General features: G+C 42.9%; 2 protein-coding genes across 9 annotated transcripts in view; one reads left to right on the top strand and one right to left on the bottom strand.

The window, feature by feature from the left end:
* PHF21A (PHD finger protein 21A) overlaps positions 1 to 14,136 on the top strand; it is a 245,567-nt gene extending 231,431 nt beyond the window's left edge. For 4 of the 5 annotated variants that reach the window (XM_077818594.1, XM_077818597.1, XM_077818595.1 and 1 more), the window contains 4 exons: positions 5,256 to 5,411; positions 7,081 to 7,156; positions 7,467 to 7,570; positions 9,742 to 14,136. In XM_077818594.1, coding sequence (XP_077674720.1) covers positions 5,256 to 5,411; positions 7,081 to 7,156; positions 7,467 to 7,570; positions 9,742 to 9,996 — 591 coding nt within the window. In that variant the 3' untranslated portion in view covers positions 9,997 to 14,136. The remainder of the gene's footprint in view (positions 1 to 5,255; positions 5,412 to 7,080; positions 7,157 to 7,466; positions 7,571 to 9,741) is intronic. The other variant, XM_077818598.1, reaches the window with a different exon arrangement.
* LARGE2 (LARGE xylosyl- and glucuronyltransferase 2) overlaps positions 1 to 18,772 on the bottom strand; it is an 81,639-nt gene that overhangs the window by 16,633 nt on the left and 46,234 nt on the right. The window contains exon 17 of one of the 4 annotated variants that reach the window (XM_077818592.1): positions 15,878 to 16,009. The exons of the other annotated variants lie outside the window; for them this stretch is intronic. Within the exon in view, the coding sequence (XP_077674718.1) occupies positions 15,943 to 16,009 (67 nt within the window). The 3' untranslated portion in view covers positions 15,878 to 15,942. Of the gene's footprint in view, positions 1 to 15,877; positions 16,010 to 18,772 lie in introns of those variants that run through there. 4 annotated transcript variants of the gene reach the window in all.

Genomic DNA, 18,772 nt, shown 5'->3' with positions numbered 1-18,772 from the left:
AGCCTCTCTGCGTGGAGGGGGGCGGTGACAGCTTGAACCGCCAAGCTTCCTACAGCAGGGGGAAATTTCCAGAGATGGGTCTGACCCACCCTGGGAGTCACTCCTGCATGGGAATAGGAAGTCTCATCCCTCCCCATCCCCAGCTTGGACTAGCAGCTGGAGCCCTGCGCAGGGAGGAGCCCTTGGCTCCGTGCCTGATTTCATAGGGTAGATCAGATTTCATGGTTCATGATGTGTTTTCACAGCCATGAATTTGGTAGGGCCCTACTAATTAGATATTCAACACAAGATATACTTGGATACTCGGAGAATGGTGCTAGCTTATAAAGATCTATATTTATTGTAAGTGGTGCAGGTTGCCCAATGCTTTCCATTTTAAGACTCTGTTTTCAGTTGCTGACAGTTTTGCCAAATTTAAACCACTTGGGCTGAAACTTTCCATGATGGGTGTCTTAACTCAAGTTGAATTTTTTTTTAAAGTTTCACATAAAACAGTTCAGCTATTTAACAAAATAAAATTAAGGAAAATAACTTGTTTTGCCCAAGTTAAAAAAATTTTTGATAACTGTTTTGTTGCATCCATGTTTTGGAGCAGGGACTTGAAATTTAGCATGGGTATGGCGTTTGAGTCAGGGATTTGCCTTTTGACATCTGTGTGAAAATCCCCCCAAATTTGGCCACACTATATGCCTGTGAAAAATCTGTTTGCACATTCTCAGTAGAGGCTTGTTACAGTTTGGCAGCAAAATTCTCTGATGAATCCAGCTACACTGAGCATGCTCCATCCCCTCACATCTTCTACAAGTTGACTAGACTGCACATGCAGAGTGACTAGTCATGCTCCATCCCGAGGCCAAGCAGGACTTTTACTGCGATTGCTGCTCCCAGGTTCCAGGAGTACCTGTGATACCAGGCACCAGAACTGAGGGCAGTGAGACTCTCCTGTGCTGTCCATGCTATCTCTGCTGGCACACAGGCAATTTGGAGGAGAGGAAGGAGACAAACTGACTTGAGTGCAGCAGGGTAAGGAATAGGGTGCTGGAGGGGAAGAGATGCAGAGGGTGGAGACAAGGGCAGGACCTCTGCCTGGGAGGATGGATAAGAGCCTAGGAAGGAACAGAGTTAGGAGCAGGAGCCAGGAGAGAGGGTACAGGCACAAGAGCGGGGGAAGGAGGGGCAACAATGAGGGTCATGGGAGTAGGAACAAGAGGTAGAAGAGAGAGGCAGAAGCTGGGCTGGGGGAGGGCAAGATGGGCCGGAGCAAGATTGAGGCAGAGGGAGAAAGGAGCAGAAGGGACAGAGAGATCTGTGATCACTTGAGTGCACTCTCCTAAAGAACCTGGAATTAATCCCATTATTCTGGAGTCTCGACATTCCTATGATGTCTAGTAAATAGCTCTAAAATCCACTGGCAACGCATGTGTCTCCATGCCACTCTAGTGTCAGGTCTGCTTAGAAGAAAACAGCCATCTATTGCTACCAGTTACTGTTAGCTGAAGTGATATAGGGCTGTGCTGTGGATCTAAATATCCCAATCATGGTGATGACCCACGTGTGGGAGTCAGTATGGTACCACAGGATGACAATTATATCTTTCAGTTTTTACGTTTTTTAAAAACTTGGGAAATTACATCCAAACAACAATGTTCATTCAGTTTGCAAAGGCAAGCCCTCAAATGTTAGGGGACGTAAGAATTAAGGTTGCCAGTACAACCTTAATTCAGCCCTTTTGTGCATAGGCATAATAATGCTGTCTTTAAATACATGGTCACCTACTCTTTTTTCCCACAGGCTTTTTATGATGTAATATCTATCTTCTGTCTAGATAGATAGATATAGATATATCTAAATATAGAGATTACACACACACACGTACATATAGTGCTGGTTGTTATATTTATTTTTTTTGACAGTGATACCTAAATTCCAGGGCCCCATTGTACTAGATACTGCACAAACATAAAAAAGACCCAGTCTCTGCCCTGAAGAGCTTAGGGTTGATTTTTTGTTCTGTCTAGGCTACAGTAGGAACAGAGGAGGTGAGGCCGAAAGTGACTTTGTTACCTTTTGTGCTTCCCCTATTCTGGGGCCAGCTTCAGGCCTTCTCAGCCTCCAGTATGCATTACACTAGGCTGCTTATGGCCACTCAGAGCTGTTTCAGAAGCCTGTAGCCAGAGTGTAGCAATGTAGAGGGGACATATCACAACAATCTGGCCCATATTATACATATATTTATTAACAACAAATAAGACATGGGACAGTTCCTAGAAATTAAATCCTGGTTGAGGGGGAGTTCAGGAACCATCCACCACTAGTTATTAATTCCCACAAAATGCTCTGCACTATTGCGTTATTGCCTTGATAAGATGAAAATAGAGCTATAGATTTGTGTGTGTGTGTGTATCCATTCCAGTTGGTACATATGGAGTATTACTAGAAAATTAATACCTCGCACATTAACCCATCTTGTTACATGAATCATCACTCAACATTCCATTGAATTTAGAAGTTCTAAACCTGAATTGTTGAGCAACTGATACGTGCCTGAGAGATTAAGGAAATCATCTGCTTAGATCTGATTCTGCAGGATATCAGATGCTCCAGTGTTTAATGGGTCTCATCCTGAAAGATACTGATCGCCCCAGCAACATGCAGAGTGCTCTCAATTGCCATTGTGTTCAGTGGCAGTTGAGGATGTTCAGTGCCTCACAAGATTGGGACATGCATTAACATAGAATTCAAAAGGCTCTAGGATGAGTTTCCTTTGAAGACTGGATTGCAGAGGATTTTCTCTTTGCCTTTATCTTGTTTCCTGTCTGCCTTCTTTTCCTTCTATGCATTCACACAATGCAGGAAAGAGGAAAAGGAAGCTCTTCCCAGCAACACAAATTTCATTTCAAGGGAGGCATGAAATCTCACTAATTTGCTTCTTCAATTAACATTTAAGAACTCTCTTTAGTATTAAAGATTAAATGATCTCAGAACTCAACACTCATTTGATTCATGGAAGTTAGGAATCAAAACATGACACTGAGCTTCAAGAAAGATTGACCCTTTAGAAAACAGGACAGCAGTGTTAGCCTTGGGAGTTAAGAGACGAAGAGCAGCTCCCGATAGAGTGAGACTTATCTGTCATGGAGTCTGAAAGTTAAACCTCAGCAGACTGTATTTGTGTGTGATTTTCTTTGAAAATATGGTGGATCTCTTGCTGCATGCATTTAATACATTATCCCTAGGGCCCTACCAAATTCACAGCCATGAAAAATGTGTCACAGATCGTGAAATCTGGTCTCTCCCCGTGAAATCTGGTCTTTTTTGTGCTTTTACCCTATACTATACAGATTTCATAGGGCAGACCAGCGGTTCTCAAATTGGGAGTCCTGACCCAAAAGGGAGTTGCAGCGGAGGTCACAAGGGTATTTTAGGGGGGTTGTGGTATTGTCACCCTTACTTCTGCGCTTTCTTCAGAGCTGGGCAGCTGGAGAGTGGCGGCTGTCGGCTGAGGGCTCAGCTCTGCAGGCAGCAGCGCAGAAGTAAGGGTGGCCGTACCATACGACACCATACCATCCTCGCTTCTGCACTGGTGCTAGCAGTGGCTCTGCCTTCAGGGCTGGGCTCCCGGCCAGCAGCCACCACTTTCCACCTGCCCGGCTCTGAAGGCAGCATTGCCGCCAGCACCAGCGCAGAAGTAAGGGTAGCAGTACTGCAACCCCCTCCTGTCCATAATAACCTTGCAACCCCCCTCCACCCACAACTCCTTTTTGGGTCAGGATCCCTACAATTACAACACCATGACATTTCAGATTGAATAGCTGAAATCATGGAATTTATGATTTTTAAAATCCTATGACTGTGAAATTAACCAAAATGGATTGTGAATTTGGTAGGGCCCTAATTATCGCTAATAAAGAAAAAATCCACTTTTTCTTGCCCAGCCACATACTATATAGGAGCGAGGCAAAGTCTAGCATGATTCTAAAATGGCAAAACTCCTCCAACATGTGAACAGGCTACTCAAGTCAAAATGGAACATTGCATGCCCCAATATTTCATACTAAAGAGGCATGCAGCTACAATTTGCTTCATTTTAGACAAATTAGGGTTAAGATCCTATAAGCGTTGTGTGTACGGAACATCATTGAATTCAATGGAAATTGCGCGTGCCGAGGGCTTGAGACATTGGGTCTTAGGTGTGGCACGTTGCCAGAGCGGCCCGCAGGTGGATAAAAGGTAGAGTTTGGGTGTTTTCCTTGTGTGTTCTTCTGTTCAAACATCTACTTATTAAAAATCACAAAAGCATGAGATGGGAATGATGGGAGGAAAGAGAGAGGGGAATAAAGAGAGAAAAACAAACCTAACCTTGCCATGAATTTTGAATTGTGGGGGAGGGTCATTGGGGCGTGAATAGTTGGGGAAAGGAAGTGCCTCCACTAATAATGCAAGAATAGTAAAACATAGATTTTTAAAAGGACACTGTCTACTAACTTTTTCGTTCCTTGTGAAAGCCTCTTATGGCTGAAAATAACATTTTTTCCCTCTTGGTTGTGTGAACTCTTGATATCCCCTCGTTCTGCTCCTCACAGCCCTGGGCTAATGATGAAGTAGAAATCAGTAGTCATTGTGACGCTGGGGCAATGGATTTTTAAAATATAATGGGCTAAATGTATCCTGATGTAACTTCAGTGAAGTTAAAGGAGTTACCTCAGGGATGAATTGGGTCCATTCTTTTTAATTTACAAATCAGAGCACTTTTCTCTTTCACTGTAACAGTTTGAAAAGATGTCACATATGTGCTCTAAATACTTGCTGGTGTTGTTTTAAAGTTCAGTATTGCCCTCTGTGGGTTTCTTAGGAAAGACTGTGGACATGAGGCAACCTCATTTGTATGCTCCCCACATGGAGCTGTGCTTACATCCAAAGATTAGAAGGACCAAGGAAAGTGGGTATCTTACCAGTGCAGGCTCAAACCACTGAAAATCTTCCTAACTAAGATGGATGGTGGGGTGGGGATTGTTACTAGAGGCTGTGGTAACAAATGTTCACTAGGGCCTCTGACCTGGGGAGGGCAGAGGGAGTTGTACTTCTGTCATCTTCGCTGGTTTTCCAGTTACACCTCCTAAAAAGAACTTAGCCATATGGAATCCCATAGCTATAGCTTGTGCGGAAGAGTTTACATTCAACTAGGATGTAGATGTCAAAGGTCAAAGTTCACTTTTTGCCTTCTTCTTTCTCACCCCCTTCCCTCAATTTTATAGGGCGATATCCATGAGGATTTTTGCAGTGTTTGCAGGAAAAGCGGGCAGTTGCTGATGTGTGACACATGTTCACGTGTGTATCACCTGGACTGTCTGGACCCACCTCTGAAAACCATTCCCAAGGGCATGTGGATCTGTCCCAAATGTCAAGACCAGGTATTGTTTGAAAGATAGGGAGTTACACACAGTGCACTACAAAGATTTTCCGAGTTAAAGAAAATAACCTGATCACTTGGCTTAGTTAGATTGGAACAGCCTGACATTGAGCAAATCTATTTGATCTGTAATTAGGCTTGTGTGAATTTCATCAAATTGCCACTGTTCGAATGCTCACAAATACTAAGCCTTTAAGTCTTACTTTTGTGCTTCCAGACTCAGGGTCCTTTTGTGTTACCCTTGTGTTTCAACTCTGCTTTTCTGGGGCAAAGCACACAAACTTTTGGGAAAGGTTCTCTATGACCCATAAGGATTTTCCTGTAGATTTTTTTACTCAGAATTTCTCTGAAAGGTGGTAGTTCTTTGTCCAAAGTGAATAGGATATTTGCACAAGCCTACCCTTAATAGAGAGAGAAAATACTGAGCCAGTGCTTCCTGGTAAAACCCAAACATTAGAGAGGTTGTCATTCCTGTTCTCTTTCGTGATACATTCGATATCAGAATAATGACTATCGATGAATGACTTGGACCTTCTTCCCTCAAAATCTCTCTGTAAAAGTATACAAATGGATTGGAATAATGAGATGATATTTCATCCATTAATGGCATAAAGATTACAAGATAAAGAAATAAATTGCTGTTTTCATTTCCCCTATTTTGGAACTTCAAGAATTACAATGGATTGCTGTTAAGCCAGCAGCCAAAAGCTATTAACATACTGTCTTACCTAAGAGAGTGCCTTAGTAGTCCATGTGAGCCTCTGTTAACCAGATGATAACATAAGAAAACAACCTGGCATTTCCACATGCATGTTACATAATGCAACAACAAAAAACCAAACAAAAAATCCCAGTAGATTAAATTACTCAACATGGTTTAGCTGAAGGAGGAGGGGGCATAGCCTTCCTTTCTCTCACACACCCCCCACCCGCCTACCCCCACCGGTTTGTTTTACTGAAAAGTTACCAGAAAATAAATTTAGAAGTGTCAGAGACATTTTGCTTTAGCGTGACTCCAGCCTCAGTCCCCTGGGTCATTCCTCTGGTGAGCTACCAAGCTTCATTCTTCCTCCCTAAATAAGGTATATTAAGAGGGAATCTTTTTATCATCTTAAAGATAAGTATGATGCTTATCCTTATGAGGAGGGTTTGGCAACACCAGTAATGTGATCCTGCGAGCAGGTGGAGATGGGAAAGTGTCATGTCTTATCTGTTCGAAAGTGTGAAGTTCATATGTGTGGTGCAGAGGCTGTTCTATGCCATCAAAGGATTTCTTCCAGGAACAACTTAGATCAGCAGTTTGTCTGAGCCATGAAGCCATGTTCCTGTCCCCTGGCAAGTTTGAGATCAGATACGTTGTCTTTTAATTCCTCTTTAACCTGTTACGTGTCATGAGCAGAAGATGTTTGTGGTTATGAGGGAGTGAGAAAATGCTGACATTTGTGATAAGTCAGCCTCTGTTGTGGAGGCTATAATATAGATGCAAATAATTCCCTCTGTTGAACCTTGGAACAGGATTGCAAGGCATTATGTTAACAGGTTGTGCCTAATGATAGCCATGAAATAAATTCTTTTGTCTCACCCTCTCTTTTTGTCTCTTCCCTTTTTCTTTCTCCCTTTCCCAGAGGTAAAATGTGTGCCAGTTAAATGTACACACTCTTTTCTTTCAGATGCTGAAGAAGGAAGAAGCAATCCCATGGCCAGGGACTTTAGCAATTGTTCATTCATATATTGCATACAAAGCAGGTAGGAAAAGAGAGAACACCTTTGCATTGCTTTCATGTTTGTAAAATGTTATTTTGGGAATGGTATTGGGTAGGACTTGTTTTAAAAAGGAAATTAAGGGGGAAAACCCTTGATAACCCAAGTAATAATGTGAAAAGGGCAGTCCAACTACTTTGTGAAAGCTTCATGTGACTCTTCACTTTAGGCAGGTACAATTTCAGTATGATCCAATGTGTCCATTGTGTGAAGTAGCTTAGAGACTCCATCTGAAGGGCATAACAGGGACTCTTTAAATATTCATCACTGAGAGGATTATTATTCCCTTTTACAGCAAAAGAAGAGGAGAAACAGAAGCTACTTAAATGGAGTTCAGATTTAAAACAAGAAAGAGAACAACTAGAGCAGAAGGTCAAACAGCTCAGCAATTCCATAACAGTAAGTATTTTTCTCAACTGTAATGCTACACTTGTTCTCTGTAGTCCTTTCATTCTAGCACCATGCAAGCTGGCGGAGCATAAGTCTGGAGACTGCTACTGTAGGCCTGATCCAATTTCCATAGAAGTCAGTAGGAGTTGGGTAAGCTTCTATTTGAGCTTTGCTCTTTCTCCTGCCCTTTGGATATTTTGGATGTTTAAAGTACAGCTAAATGAACTTATGCTAGCTGTATCTTGCAGATGTACAGTAACCCATAATACCAACAGTTGACAAACACAACCCATGGAGATTTATATGGACTCTATGGCTCTTATTTTTATTACAGAGGAGCAACCTAAGTAGCTACAGTTCCTAATATCTGATGCTTCATTTTATTCTCACTCAGTAGGCCAAATTGCATGGTGGGACTTACAGCCTTGGTGCACGGCCCCGTTATATCTAAAATGAAAGCAACTGCCGTGGTCTCCATGTTACTCACAGGTTTGGCCCTCAGGTTCCTGATGAGTTTCCAAGGCAGTCTTCATTTGGGCAAACTTCGGGTGCCCCGCCTAATGTTAATTACACCTTGCCACACTTTTTCCCCCTAACCAGAAACCATGTTTTCCACCTTGTTTTGTAACCGTAATAACTAGAACCTATGTGTTAGCATGTAACTTTCTTTCACAATAACACACAAGCTGGACTCCTAAGTCACCACATATAAACATGAGACCCTCAGGAGGTCCCATGATAATATCAGAGAACTGTAAATGCTAAGTTCTGTTCCATAGCCAACATTTATGACATCATACAGTTCTAGTGTATTTCACTGTACTCACCCTCACACACTTTGGGATTTGTTTTTTTTTCTATTTAAAAAAGTATTTATAAGGTGTCTGATGTCCAAAGACATCTAATACTGAACACAGTAGAATAACTCAGATAAATAATATATATGAAAAGGCTACATGTATCCTTTTAAGAAAGTAAATATCATAGTGGTGAAAGGTGCTGGATTAACAGCTTTGGGGACTAGAATGTTCTCTTTATCACCAGAAGGCTAGGCTGGCCTGTCCTGGCAAGCAGCAGTGCATGTGTTCTCAAGCGATGCGTATGGGCAGCACCCACTCGCTGATGTGCTTCAGTCCTGACCTAGAAGGACTATCTATAGGTGAAGAAGGCAGTTCACTCTCCATGGATGACTCATTATTTACCTCTTAACTCAAACTGCCAACATGGGGCCAATTATTTCCAGTTATGGTGGTGGTTTTTCTGCTGCTGTCATATATATGTTAAAAGTTGGACTCAGACCAGGAGGGTTTGAAGATCAATGTAGACAAAAGCCTTCAAAACTTTTTTAAAAAAGATACCATCTTCCTGCAGGACATCTGTTGGGGCCTATGTGGTTTATACATCATTAAATTGAACCACATCCGTAGAGAAGGTATTGGCTGCCTTCTCCTTTTTCTTTTAGAGAGTTTCAACCATGGGCTCCTGACATAAAGTGGTTAAGCTAATTTGCCTTGCCTGTTGTCAGAGCGTCTTGATTTTCTTTGTAACATGCAAGAAAAAAATGGCCCCAAAATGAGATTTTTAAATGAAGAGGGCACTGCATCTTTCTCTTCAAGTCCCCCTTTTTATTTATGGGGAGGGAATGATGTTTCTGCTAAAATAGGCAAAACTGTATGTGAAAGCAAGGCTCTATCCCATAAGCAGGACATATGTGCTCTCCACAAAGTCAGCTCCTACAGGATGCCTGCATTTTCAGATCTGAGTTGGAGGAATTTCAGAAATGAAATACTAATAGAAAATAATAAAAACTTGCTAGTTTCAGCTGGACATTAACCCCATATTTTCCTCCAGAAGAAACACAATAGGATGGAGGCATCTCTGGTGATTTCCTAATCTATAAGGGAAATGACTTAAATGGAGGCAGAGCAGGTGGTAGTTACCTGCTGGCAATTTAACTTATCTGTCTGTAAATATTAAGTAATTAGTGTGTGCAGCTTTGAGGTTCCTCCAAGCTGGGAAAGTGAACTTCCAGGTGCAGCCGTTTCTGGAACTCTCCTCCTTGCTAGATGCCTATACTTGGATTGATGGACATCTAAATTCCTTTCCTTAGCCTCTTCCATTCCGCTAATTATCCTTATGGGTGTAATGGTTGAGCTTTTTGTTGTTCTAATTTGCTGCAGAAATGTATGGAAATGAAGAATACCATTCTGGCAAAACAGAAGGAGATGCACAGCTCCTTGGAGAAGGTAAAACAGCTGGTCCGCCTCATCCAAGGCATTGACCTTTCAAAATCCATAAACTCTGAGGTCAATTCAGTAGCCATCTCCAATGGCATGGACTCGACTAACAATGCTAATGCTGCCGCCTCCACCCCAGCCCCAGCCCCTTCCCAGAGCTGCATGGTGAACTGTAACAAAGGCGATGAGACTAAATAACACAGTGGAGTAAGAAGGAGCCAAGGGAAGTGGCGGCGAGGAGGAGCAGCAAAATAATGAAACTCTAGAAAAGCAAAACCGGATTTCTTCTGGAAAGTGCAGAATTCTTTAGTTCTTTGGTTCCAGAGAGAGCGTGAAGATGCTTGTGCCAGGCGGCACCGGAGTTTGCCAATTGATCCTTCTTATTCTGTGTGTACATGCAAAGTTTGGATCATGTTACATGAATAGTGCCAGCTGGGGGTTCTTTGCCAGCACCATGCCAAGTGAAATAATATATTTACTCTCTCTATATTTTACACCAGTGTGTGCCTGCAGCAGCCTCCACAGCCACTATAGGTTTGTTTTATTTTTGTTTGGGGTGAGGAGCAGGGATGAGGGAGGAGAGCAGGTTTCAAATCCTTATTTGCAGAACAGTTTGTTTAGGTAGGGAAAAAATAAGTCCAAAGAGCCTGTGGGCTTTTCCTGTTTCTAAACTCTCAGCACTATTAAACCAAAAAACAGAAGTATAAATTAACAAATCCCAGTGCCCAGAGGGGACAAGTATATCAAATAAGCAGTATTTACTATTGTTTAGACAGGAGATGTACAAAACAAAATGGGGATGGATTTTTCGCCGAGTAACGAGCACATGTGCAGGCTGGGGATTTTCTGTCCTGGCAGCTTTGGGTTAACCCTGTTTCTTCACACTAGACAAATGAAATGCATTGGAGAATTGGATTGGTTTGGATCTTCAAGTTGATCCAGGAAGCCTTTGTTGGGAGAGGGGACCAAAATGGTTGAGTTGAAGCATTGAAAGGGGGTGTCTCAAGGGAAAATGTGCATCAATGATTTTACTTGAAAATGAGGTTCCAACCCTTTTCTATATTTATAAAACAACAAAAAAATATCCTGAACAAAGCAGCACATGACCCAGATGTGTGCACTGAACAGAGAAATGTCCTTTTCTTTCATTTCCTCTCTTTCTTTTGGTAACAAAAAATAAATAAGGAATAGAAAAGCTGTTATTCAGGCTGACAGTCTAATTAAAGAGGTAGATGGGACCTTGCATGGTATAGATTAGAAGTAATAGTGTCAGTGAGATACAGTGAGTCTTTGTGAGTCCTTGTGTCATCGTTTTGGGCACTGTTTTTTTATGCAAGGGCAAAATCTTTGTATCTGGGAAAAAACAACTTTTTTAAAATGAAAAAGGAAAATAAAAGATATTGAGGTCTTCCTAGTGTTACTTAAAATAAGATCAAGGTAAGAAACATTGTAAAAATTATAAAAGTGCTATTTGTTTCCTAAACAAGTGATTTCTATTAAAAAGGTGTCAGAACTGGAGAAAATGCTGTGTGCTTAGAATTTTTTGACACAGACTTTGCCTATTATGATGACATTCTGCTGTGTTTGTGTTTTAAAATCCCATGGGGCAGGTTTCCGTAGGTATATCATACATGCCACTGGCTGAATTCTAAGTGCTGCAACTCACTCTCCATCGGGAGGAGCTCTCTGTGTTGTCTCCTTTTATCACATCTACCCATTCTTTTGTGTGTTAGTAGCCCAGAAAAGAGCACTGGCAGCTTGATTGTTAAAGCCTTTATGCTTTTGTAATATTTAAATATGGACTGATTAGACCACAGGTATAGAATTAATGGGGATGAAAGACAGTGGATTTGTTACACCTGAAATCTCCTTTTGTCATATCACCTTATTTCAGAATTCCATCTCTTTCATATTATAGTGTGACTGTGGGTAGCAGAGCATGTCTGGTGAGTTCCATTATTATAGGGATTGTTTGTGTCAGTTTAGTGTGCTGGACATGCAGTGGCTATCAGTTCTGCTAACGCATATGAATGTATTGGGCCAAAGCCTGTTCCCGTTGAACTCAATGGCCAAACTCCCCCTGGCTTCAGTGAGAGCAATGTTTGGCCCACTATGCAGATGAACTCAGGCAGAGCTCCTTGTGTGGTGATGAGGGTGCATGTATTTTAATAGCCAGGTAGACATGCTCCGGGGATGGCAATGCAACACTGAAAAGCTTTGCATTTTGCTTACTGTGTTCTGGGCAAAGCAGAGTGAATACCCTGACCCTGGCATAGCCTGAAAATCTCACTGCAGCCATAGCTGCATATGTTCCTTGGAGATCCTTGGCGCTGTTTTCTTCACTCTCCTTTAGTGTCTGTTTTCACTAACACTTTGTTCCTCAGGGACACTTCCCCTTTTCCAGTGAAGTGAACACACACTTTTTTCAGCTCTGAGCCCAGGAGTTGATCCTCAGTTCTTACACTTGTCAGTAGATTTGGAGGAGGAATTCTTGTGTGCTCTTCTCAGCTTGCCCTATGATAAACTAGACTTTATCTTCAAATGTCTGTGTTCTGGTCTGAAGCCAGTTAAGCAGCAAAGATCAGTTAGCAGGAGTGGCAAAGCAGGAACACAGCCCTTGAAACAAATTTAAAACTGATAAAAGGAAATACTTTTTTTGTAACAACACACAATTAACCTGTGTAACTCATTGGGGCCAGTTGCTTAGTAGGATTTTTAAAAGGATCCAATATTTATAGGATAATGAGAGAAAATAAACTAGGGATATATGCCCTCTTGCTTTAGGGCATAAGCCAGTCACTGTAGAGGGGTTTCTTCCACCTCTCTCTGAAGATACTATGTCAGAGACTGGCTACTGGACTAGATGGACCCCCAGTCTTACTGGCATGGCAATTCCCATATTCCTGTGATTCCCCCAGTGTTACCTTCACAGTGCTGTTTGGAGCACTGTGCCATTGGGGGTCACAGTACATTTGAAGGCTGAATACTGGTTTGATTTCTCCTCTGCCAGTTACTGGAAGGGGCTGAGGCTGGAATTCAGTGGTAGTCTTACTTGTTTTGAAAGGCAGTGCAGCACCAGGAGATGTTAATACCTTGTCCTTTCCATGCCACCCCTGTAAACACACCCACTGCCCCTTTCTGAAGGTGTCTGCTTGTCTCTAGGCTCTGAAGAGGTACATCAATTTACTTAGGTCTGATTTCTACCCATGTTAAAATTTTTGTTAGAAAAAATCCTCCAGACTACAAAAGCCTACCATAAGTTCCACTACGACCTGGCAGAGAAATGGTGAGAGTTAGAGTTTTTGTCTCTGGTAGATTGTTTCCTTCTCTCTGACCCTTTTTGGTATGCTTCCCCTATTGGCTCTGCAGCAACATCAGTTAATAGGCAAGTACCATTCCATGAGCTGTGCTGACATTAGCAATGCTGCTGCACAGACATTAAGTAAACAGGAGCCACTGCTGTCCAGCTGGAAACACTGGGCAGTGAGGGAATTGACAGGGGGGGAGATAGCTCAGTGGTTTGAGCATTGGCCTGCTAAACCCAGGGTTGTAAATTCAATCCTTGAGGGGGCCATTTAGGGATCTGAGGCAAAAATTGGAGATTGGTCCTGCTTTGAGCAGGGGGTTGGACTAGATGATCTCCTGAGGTCCCTTCCAACCCTGATATTCTATGATTTACTAAATAGAAAATAATATATAGATAGATTTAGCTGCTCAGAGGAGTCCCAAACAATGCAGAAATTACAACTGTTTGGTAGTTAGCTTTTATCTTTCTCTAATATCTGCTGCCTTTTCTTTCCTGTCATATTTGGTATGGTCTGATGGTGTTGAAACCTCTCCAGGTCTAAATTTCTCTGAACTGAGGCCATATGGAAAGCTACATATAATAATACTTAGTATTTTGTATTTCCTAAGCAGCATATGGACATTTAGCTAATCCTTATATCACTGCCAGGAGTAGGTGACAACTTATTCCCATTTAAAGATTGGAAAACTGAGGCAGGGAGCTAAAATGAGGCCACAAAGGGAGTTGGTATCCGATGCATTTCCAGCTCCCAGCCCAACTAAGTCGTGCTGCCTCTCTCACTGCTCAGAAAAAGAACAAGTGAATTTTAGAAATAGCTTTTCCCTTATCCTTGCAATCTGTTCTTAAAATGTCTGGAAGGTACTTTTGTGGGATGTCATGCAGACAGAATACTTGACAGAATACTTAGTATGATGATGAGTTATTATTTGTTTAGAGCCAGCAGTGTGCTCAGTGCTATACAAAACAGACAGTCACAAAGTAGTACTGGTGTGGTTTATTGGTGGACAGTGTAGGAAACTTAATGGTTCTGTGAGTGCATCACTGGCAGGTAATTATCAGTGGTAGGATAAAATGCTTTGCACCTGAAGAATCCTGGTTAACAGGGTCTGTTATATGAGCAACTCAAAAATCTTATTCGCCTGTAGTTGCAAATATGACTCTTTTGGTAATGATAATTTACATCTGCCTACCTAGAGTTAAAAGGTTGTGGAGATTTTGTGGGCAGATCTATTAGTTTAGTTGTTGACAGGAAGTCAGTGATGTATTTTATTGACAGTACGACAAGGCGTCAGAAAGCAAATCCATATCCAAACTGTCTGGAGATTTGAAGATTAATCCTGACCTCCTCAACTTCAAATCAGCTTCTTCCAGGGACTGTTCCAGGCCCACCCCTTGTACTCCGAGCCTGGCCAGCATTCACAAAGGCCCAGAGTGAAATCCTCCTCTTGTGGCTGCCTGAGGTACTTGGAATAAATGGAGGTGTCCTTATAATACAGATGTAGCAAAACATCATCAATGAATTTGCACTGCAGGTATACCCCTAGCAAGACTGAACCATGTCTGATTTGCTCTCACACCAGCTTAATACAGCATGAAAATTAAACCCTTTTTTAAAATACGGAATATTCAGATGCCAAAACCGAAACTCTTTTTGCTGGAGGCTTCCCTGGTCCAGCCTTCTCAAAGGACAGAAGAGTAGTGATGACATGACCAGGCATAGGGTAGGACGTTCTGTTGCACCTGCCACTAGGCACTTTATCTGTCAGCTCTATCCCCATCCCTGTTCAGGGCACAGACAAGAATTTTGGCTGATATGGGGTCTGAGGTGAGCAGTGGGCCCAACTCTCCTTTGGCCACCTTCCAGGACCCAGGCCAGGGCTAGTTTGATAAGACTCAAGCCTTGGCACTACATGTGGTCTACTAAGAAGTCCAGCATGCCTGAACTACAGTTAGAGCAGCCTCTTCTCTGGGCTCCATCATAGCAAGAGGAGCCTCAAGGGCAGCGGTTCCTTGTTCCTGCCCCATAAATAATTTTACCACCAGCCTCTTGGCTCTCCCTCCCACATCCATGTGGGGGAACATGCTAAGTACTCCCTCAGCAGCCCAGCCACGATGAGCTCTGCTGCTCCCCCGCCCTTATGATTGTACTACATTCTTCCCACCAAAAGAGGGATTCCCTAGCCACATCCACTATAAAGCTCCCTCAGTCCCTTCTTCCCCTCTCCTTGTCCTGCTGGAAATAGCAATTACAGTCTAGCAATCAGGCTTTAAGGGGTTCTTGAACACTGAGGATTCAAGGCAAGTTCAGGCTTGCCAGGTTGCCACAGAAGGCTTACTGCCAAGACTGCTTCCTCCTGGATTTTTCTGTACAGAAGAGGATTTGCATAGATGGCTTTTTCAACCCAGAGAAAAAGGATAAATGTTTTCCCCTGCACCTGACTTGCTTGGCATTATCAAGGAGTCCTGGGCTCCCTTGATCAGCAAACTGCCGTACCCAAGGCCATTCACAAGCTGTATCACCAGCCAGAAGTGGGCTCTGCAGTCTTCTCTATTTAGAAGACACGATGTTTAAGGCCTCTGCAACAGAAAGCTAAATCTGTAAAGGCACCTTGGCTGAGCAGCTTCAGCATGTTGCCTCAGATCCATACTGTTGGCCATCAGATGTAGAACAGGAAATGCCCAAGGAATTAGCTCTGGAACTCCTGCTCCTATATATCTCCAAGCTTCCACCCTTTTCATTCAGATCCCTCATATAAAGGCTTACTCCTTTGATAACATCCGCAAGAAGGGATGTGATGATACTTCATAAATCCTTCTCTGGTATTCCCTCCTGTGGGCTATCCAGTGTATCCCATCTTTCCCATTTCATCTTGTAGACTGGGACAAGGACTGTAGTTTTGTGTCCTGTACAGGATGAGCATATATGAGCACATATTTGGAAACTACACAATAAAGTATAATTATTTATACATTGCATTGGTGTGCATGGTATTAATAGATCAATAAAACGACAGGCCTTTTTCCCCCTATGTTTCCCCAATACTGAAGTTCCGCTAAAGGCAGCAACAGCAGCAGCTCTAACGTAGGCAAGGTTCTGATGAACCTCTGGTTTTCAAACTGCTATGTTGCCTGAACCTACATTGCTAAGGTTAAATGACAGGCAGCTGGTCTACGCTAGTGCTTTAATGGGTGAAGTTGGAGCAGTGGTAGCAACAGTAGGATATTTTTAGAGGAAAAAATGCTAGTGTAAACACAGCCTGTGATTCTGGGCAGTGCAGTGAATGATCAGCCTGAAGGCACATATGTTCAGCCATACTGCCACCATGTACAGGAGCTACTGACCTGCCTCGAGCAGCATCTGTGCTTCTCCTCACCTCCCTGTTCTGGAGGGGAACACTGGATGGGCACAGGAGAAACAAAAGGGAGCATTTTTCTCAGAGCAGGGGCATGTAAGGGTGTGAGAGTCAATGTGTGGTGCAGAGAGAGTAAGGGGAGGAACAGAGGGGAAGAGCATGGGCAGGAAGAGGAAAGGGAGAATAGATGGGAGGGAAAGGAGAAATGACACAGGGGTGGGGAAAGGTAAAAGAAAAGCATAGGAAAATATCCCAAAGGAGCACAGAAACGAAGGGGAGCAGTGCTGCAGTTATAGGGTTGAAGGTAAAGGGGCTGGGCCTAGGACCCAGAGGGGCAGATACTCTCTTTTCCTATCTTGACCTCTCCTGTGACTTGGTTTCTTTTTCCACAAGAGGAATTCCTCTAATTTAGGCAAGAGCTTCAAAAGACAAAAGGAAGGTGTTTTGGGAAGCACCCAAGTATCTTGGGTGGGCCCATTGCCAGAATCTCTTAGAGCATCGATATAAGTTAAGAAGCAGCGCATTGGTACCAGACTGGGGATACTTCTCACATAAATTCAGTGTGCAGGTAAGGGAACAATCGCTCCATTGTTACTGTTTTTACTAGTTCTGTAGTGCCCAAATGTGTAGTGGTGCTTCAAAAACAGAGACCCACTGCCCCAAAGTGGACAAAGGGCAAGAAAAGGCTGCTAACTGGTCCAGGTTGTTATGTTGATGCCAGTCTCCTGTCATTTTAGCAGTGTTTTTATCACTTTTGGTTTGTTTTGAAATTACTTTTATTTACTTATTACAATGCAGGCAGCATAAACTCAGCCACTTCCTACTCCTTTGTTCTCTGGCATTCAGAAAGCTTTCTTTAGCCGTGTTGTGGGAAAAAATGAAGAATTGGCTGGTGCCTCTGAGCCAGAAAAGAGATTCTATTTTCACTAAACAAGCAGAGTTGCACACTGGATTGAGCAAAAGGCTAGGGCCCAGTAACTCCTGAGTTATAATCCCAGCTCTGCTATGCGTTTCTTGTGTGGCCTTGGGTAAGTCTCTAGGGGAAATTTTTCAACAGTTGCCTCTGATTTTTGGTTAGCCAGTGTAAGAGCAAGGGCCAGATTTTTCAGAAGTCCTGTACTGAGCACCCACAGTTCCAGTTAAAGCATGTGAAGCTGCCAGGGCTCAGTACCTCTGAAAATCAAAATGAAGGCATCTCAAGTTGGGCACCCAAAAAAATCAGCTGCCACTTTTGAAAAAAACAAACCCCTTATATATTTCTGTTTCCCCCTCTATTAAATAGTAATGGGGTGGTAATTCTACACTTGCTGTATAAGGGCCAAGTGTTTCTCTCATTCTTTGGTCATCAGGAACTGACACCACTGAGCGAATGGGTATATTAACAGTAATAGATGAACAGAGCAGCAGGCTACATGTTATTGCTTGCTCTGGGCTAGTCTGTAATTTTGAAACACGTTTTCATATGGTTCCTCATTTTAATGATCATTGTCTTGAAATAGCTGACTGACTCTAAGGCTGAGAGCAGAATTTAACATGAACCTTTCCCTTTCAAAATTTACTTTGCCTCTGGGTCACTCCCTGTACCACCCATGACAGGCAGCCAGGGCTCCTTAGAAGATTACATTTTAAATTGCCCTATGAACAATGCCTGCTTCCCAACCTGAACCCACCAGCCTCATCCAGGCATGCGTTGCTGGAGAGTCTACTATGAGCTCCCACATTCAGGCTATGGCTTCACTGACAAAAACATGTTTTTTACCATGGGCTAACTAATGTGTGTGTGTTGTCATGCTGGAAAAACTAGGGAAGACAAGGCACCTGTAGTTTTACATGGAGGTAACCTAGGCAGGGTCAGTTACGAGTGGGGGTATAGTGTTGATCTTGCCTAGTTTATCTCACCACAAGTGCCTTGTCTCCACTTATAGGCCCTGACCAGCTTTAAAATTGTCATGGTTCATATTGAAGCCATTGAGCTAGAGATGAAAGACTCCATAGCTTAGTTCCCATCACCTGAGCCATCTTATCCTCTCCCACCCACCTGATTTTCTTGAAATGCTCTTTAGTAACAGATCCCACACCCCCTGCCTGTGCCTTCAGCCCCTGGCTGTGTTACACCTACCTGTGAGCTAATTCCAAGTCGCTGTAGAAGGGGAAAATAGCAAAGAGGCTAATAATTTGGGCACTGGGTTCTAGATAAAGAAACAGGAAAGCAGCTGTTTTTGAGGGGTCCTTAATTTCTGTAACAAGGAAGTGGCCCCAGCATCCCATATACCTGTGGCAGGATTGAGTGGTTACGCTTGAAACTAGCATCTTC

Source organism: Eretmochelys imbricata, chromosome 6, assembly GCF_965152235.1.
Source record: "Eretmochelys imbricata isolate rEreImb1 chromosome 6, rEreImb1.hap1, whole genome shotgun sequence".
NCBI lineage: Eukaryota > Metazoa > Chordata > Testudines > Cheloniidae > Eretmochelys > Eretmochelys imbricata.
Note: the sequence above shows the minus strand (reverse complement) of the source record. Positions and strands in the feature narration are given on the sequence as shown.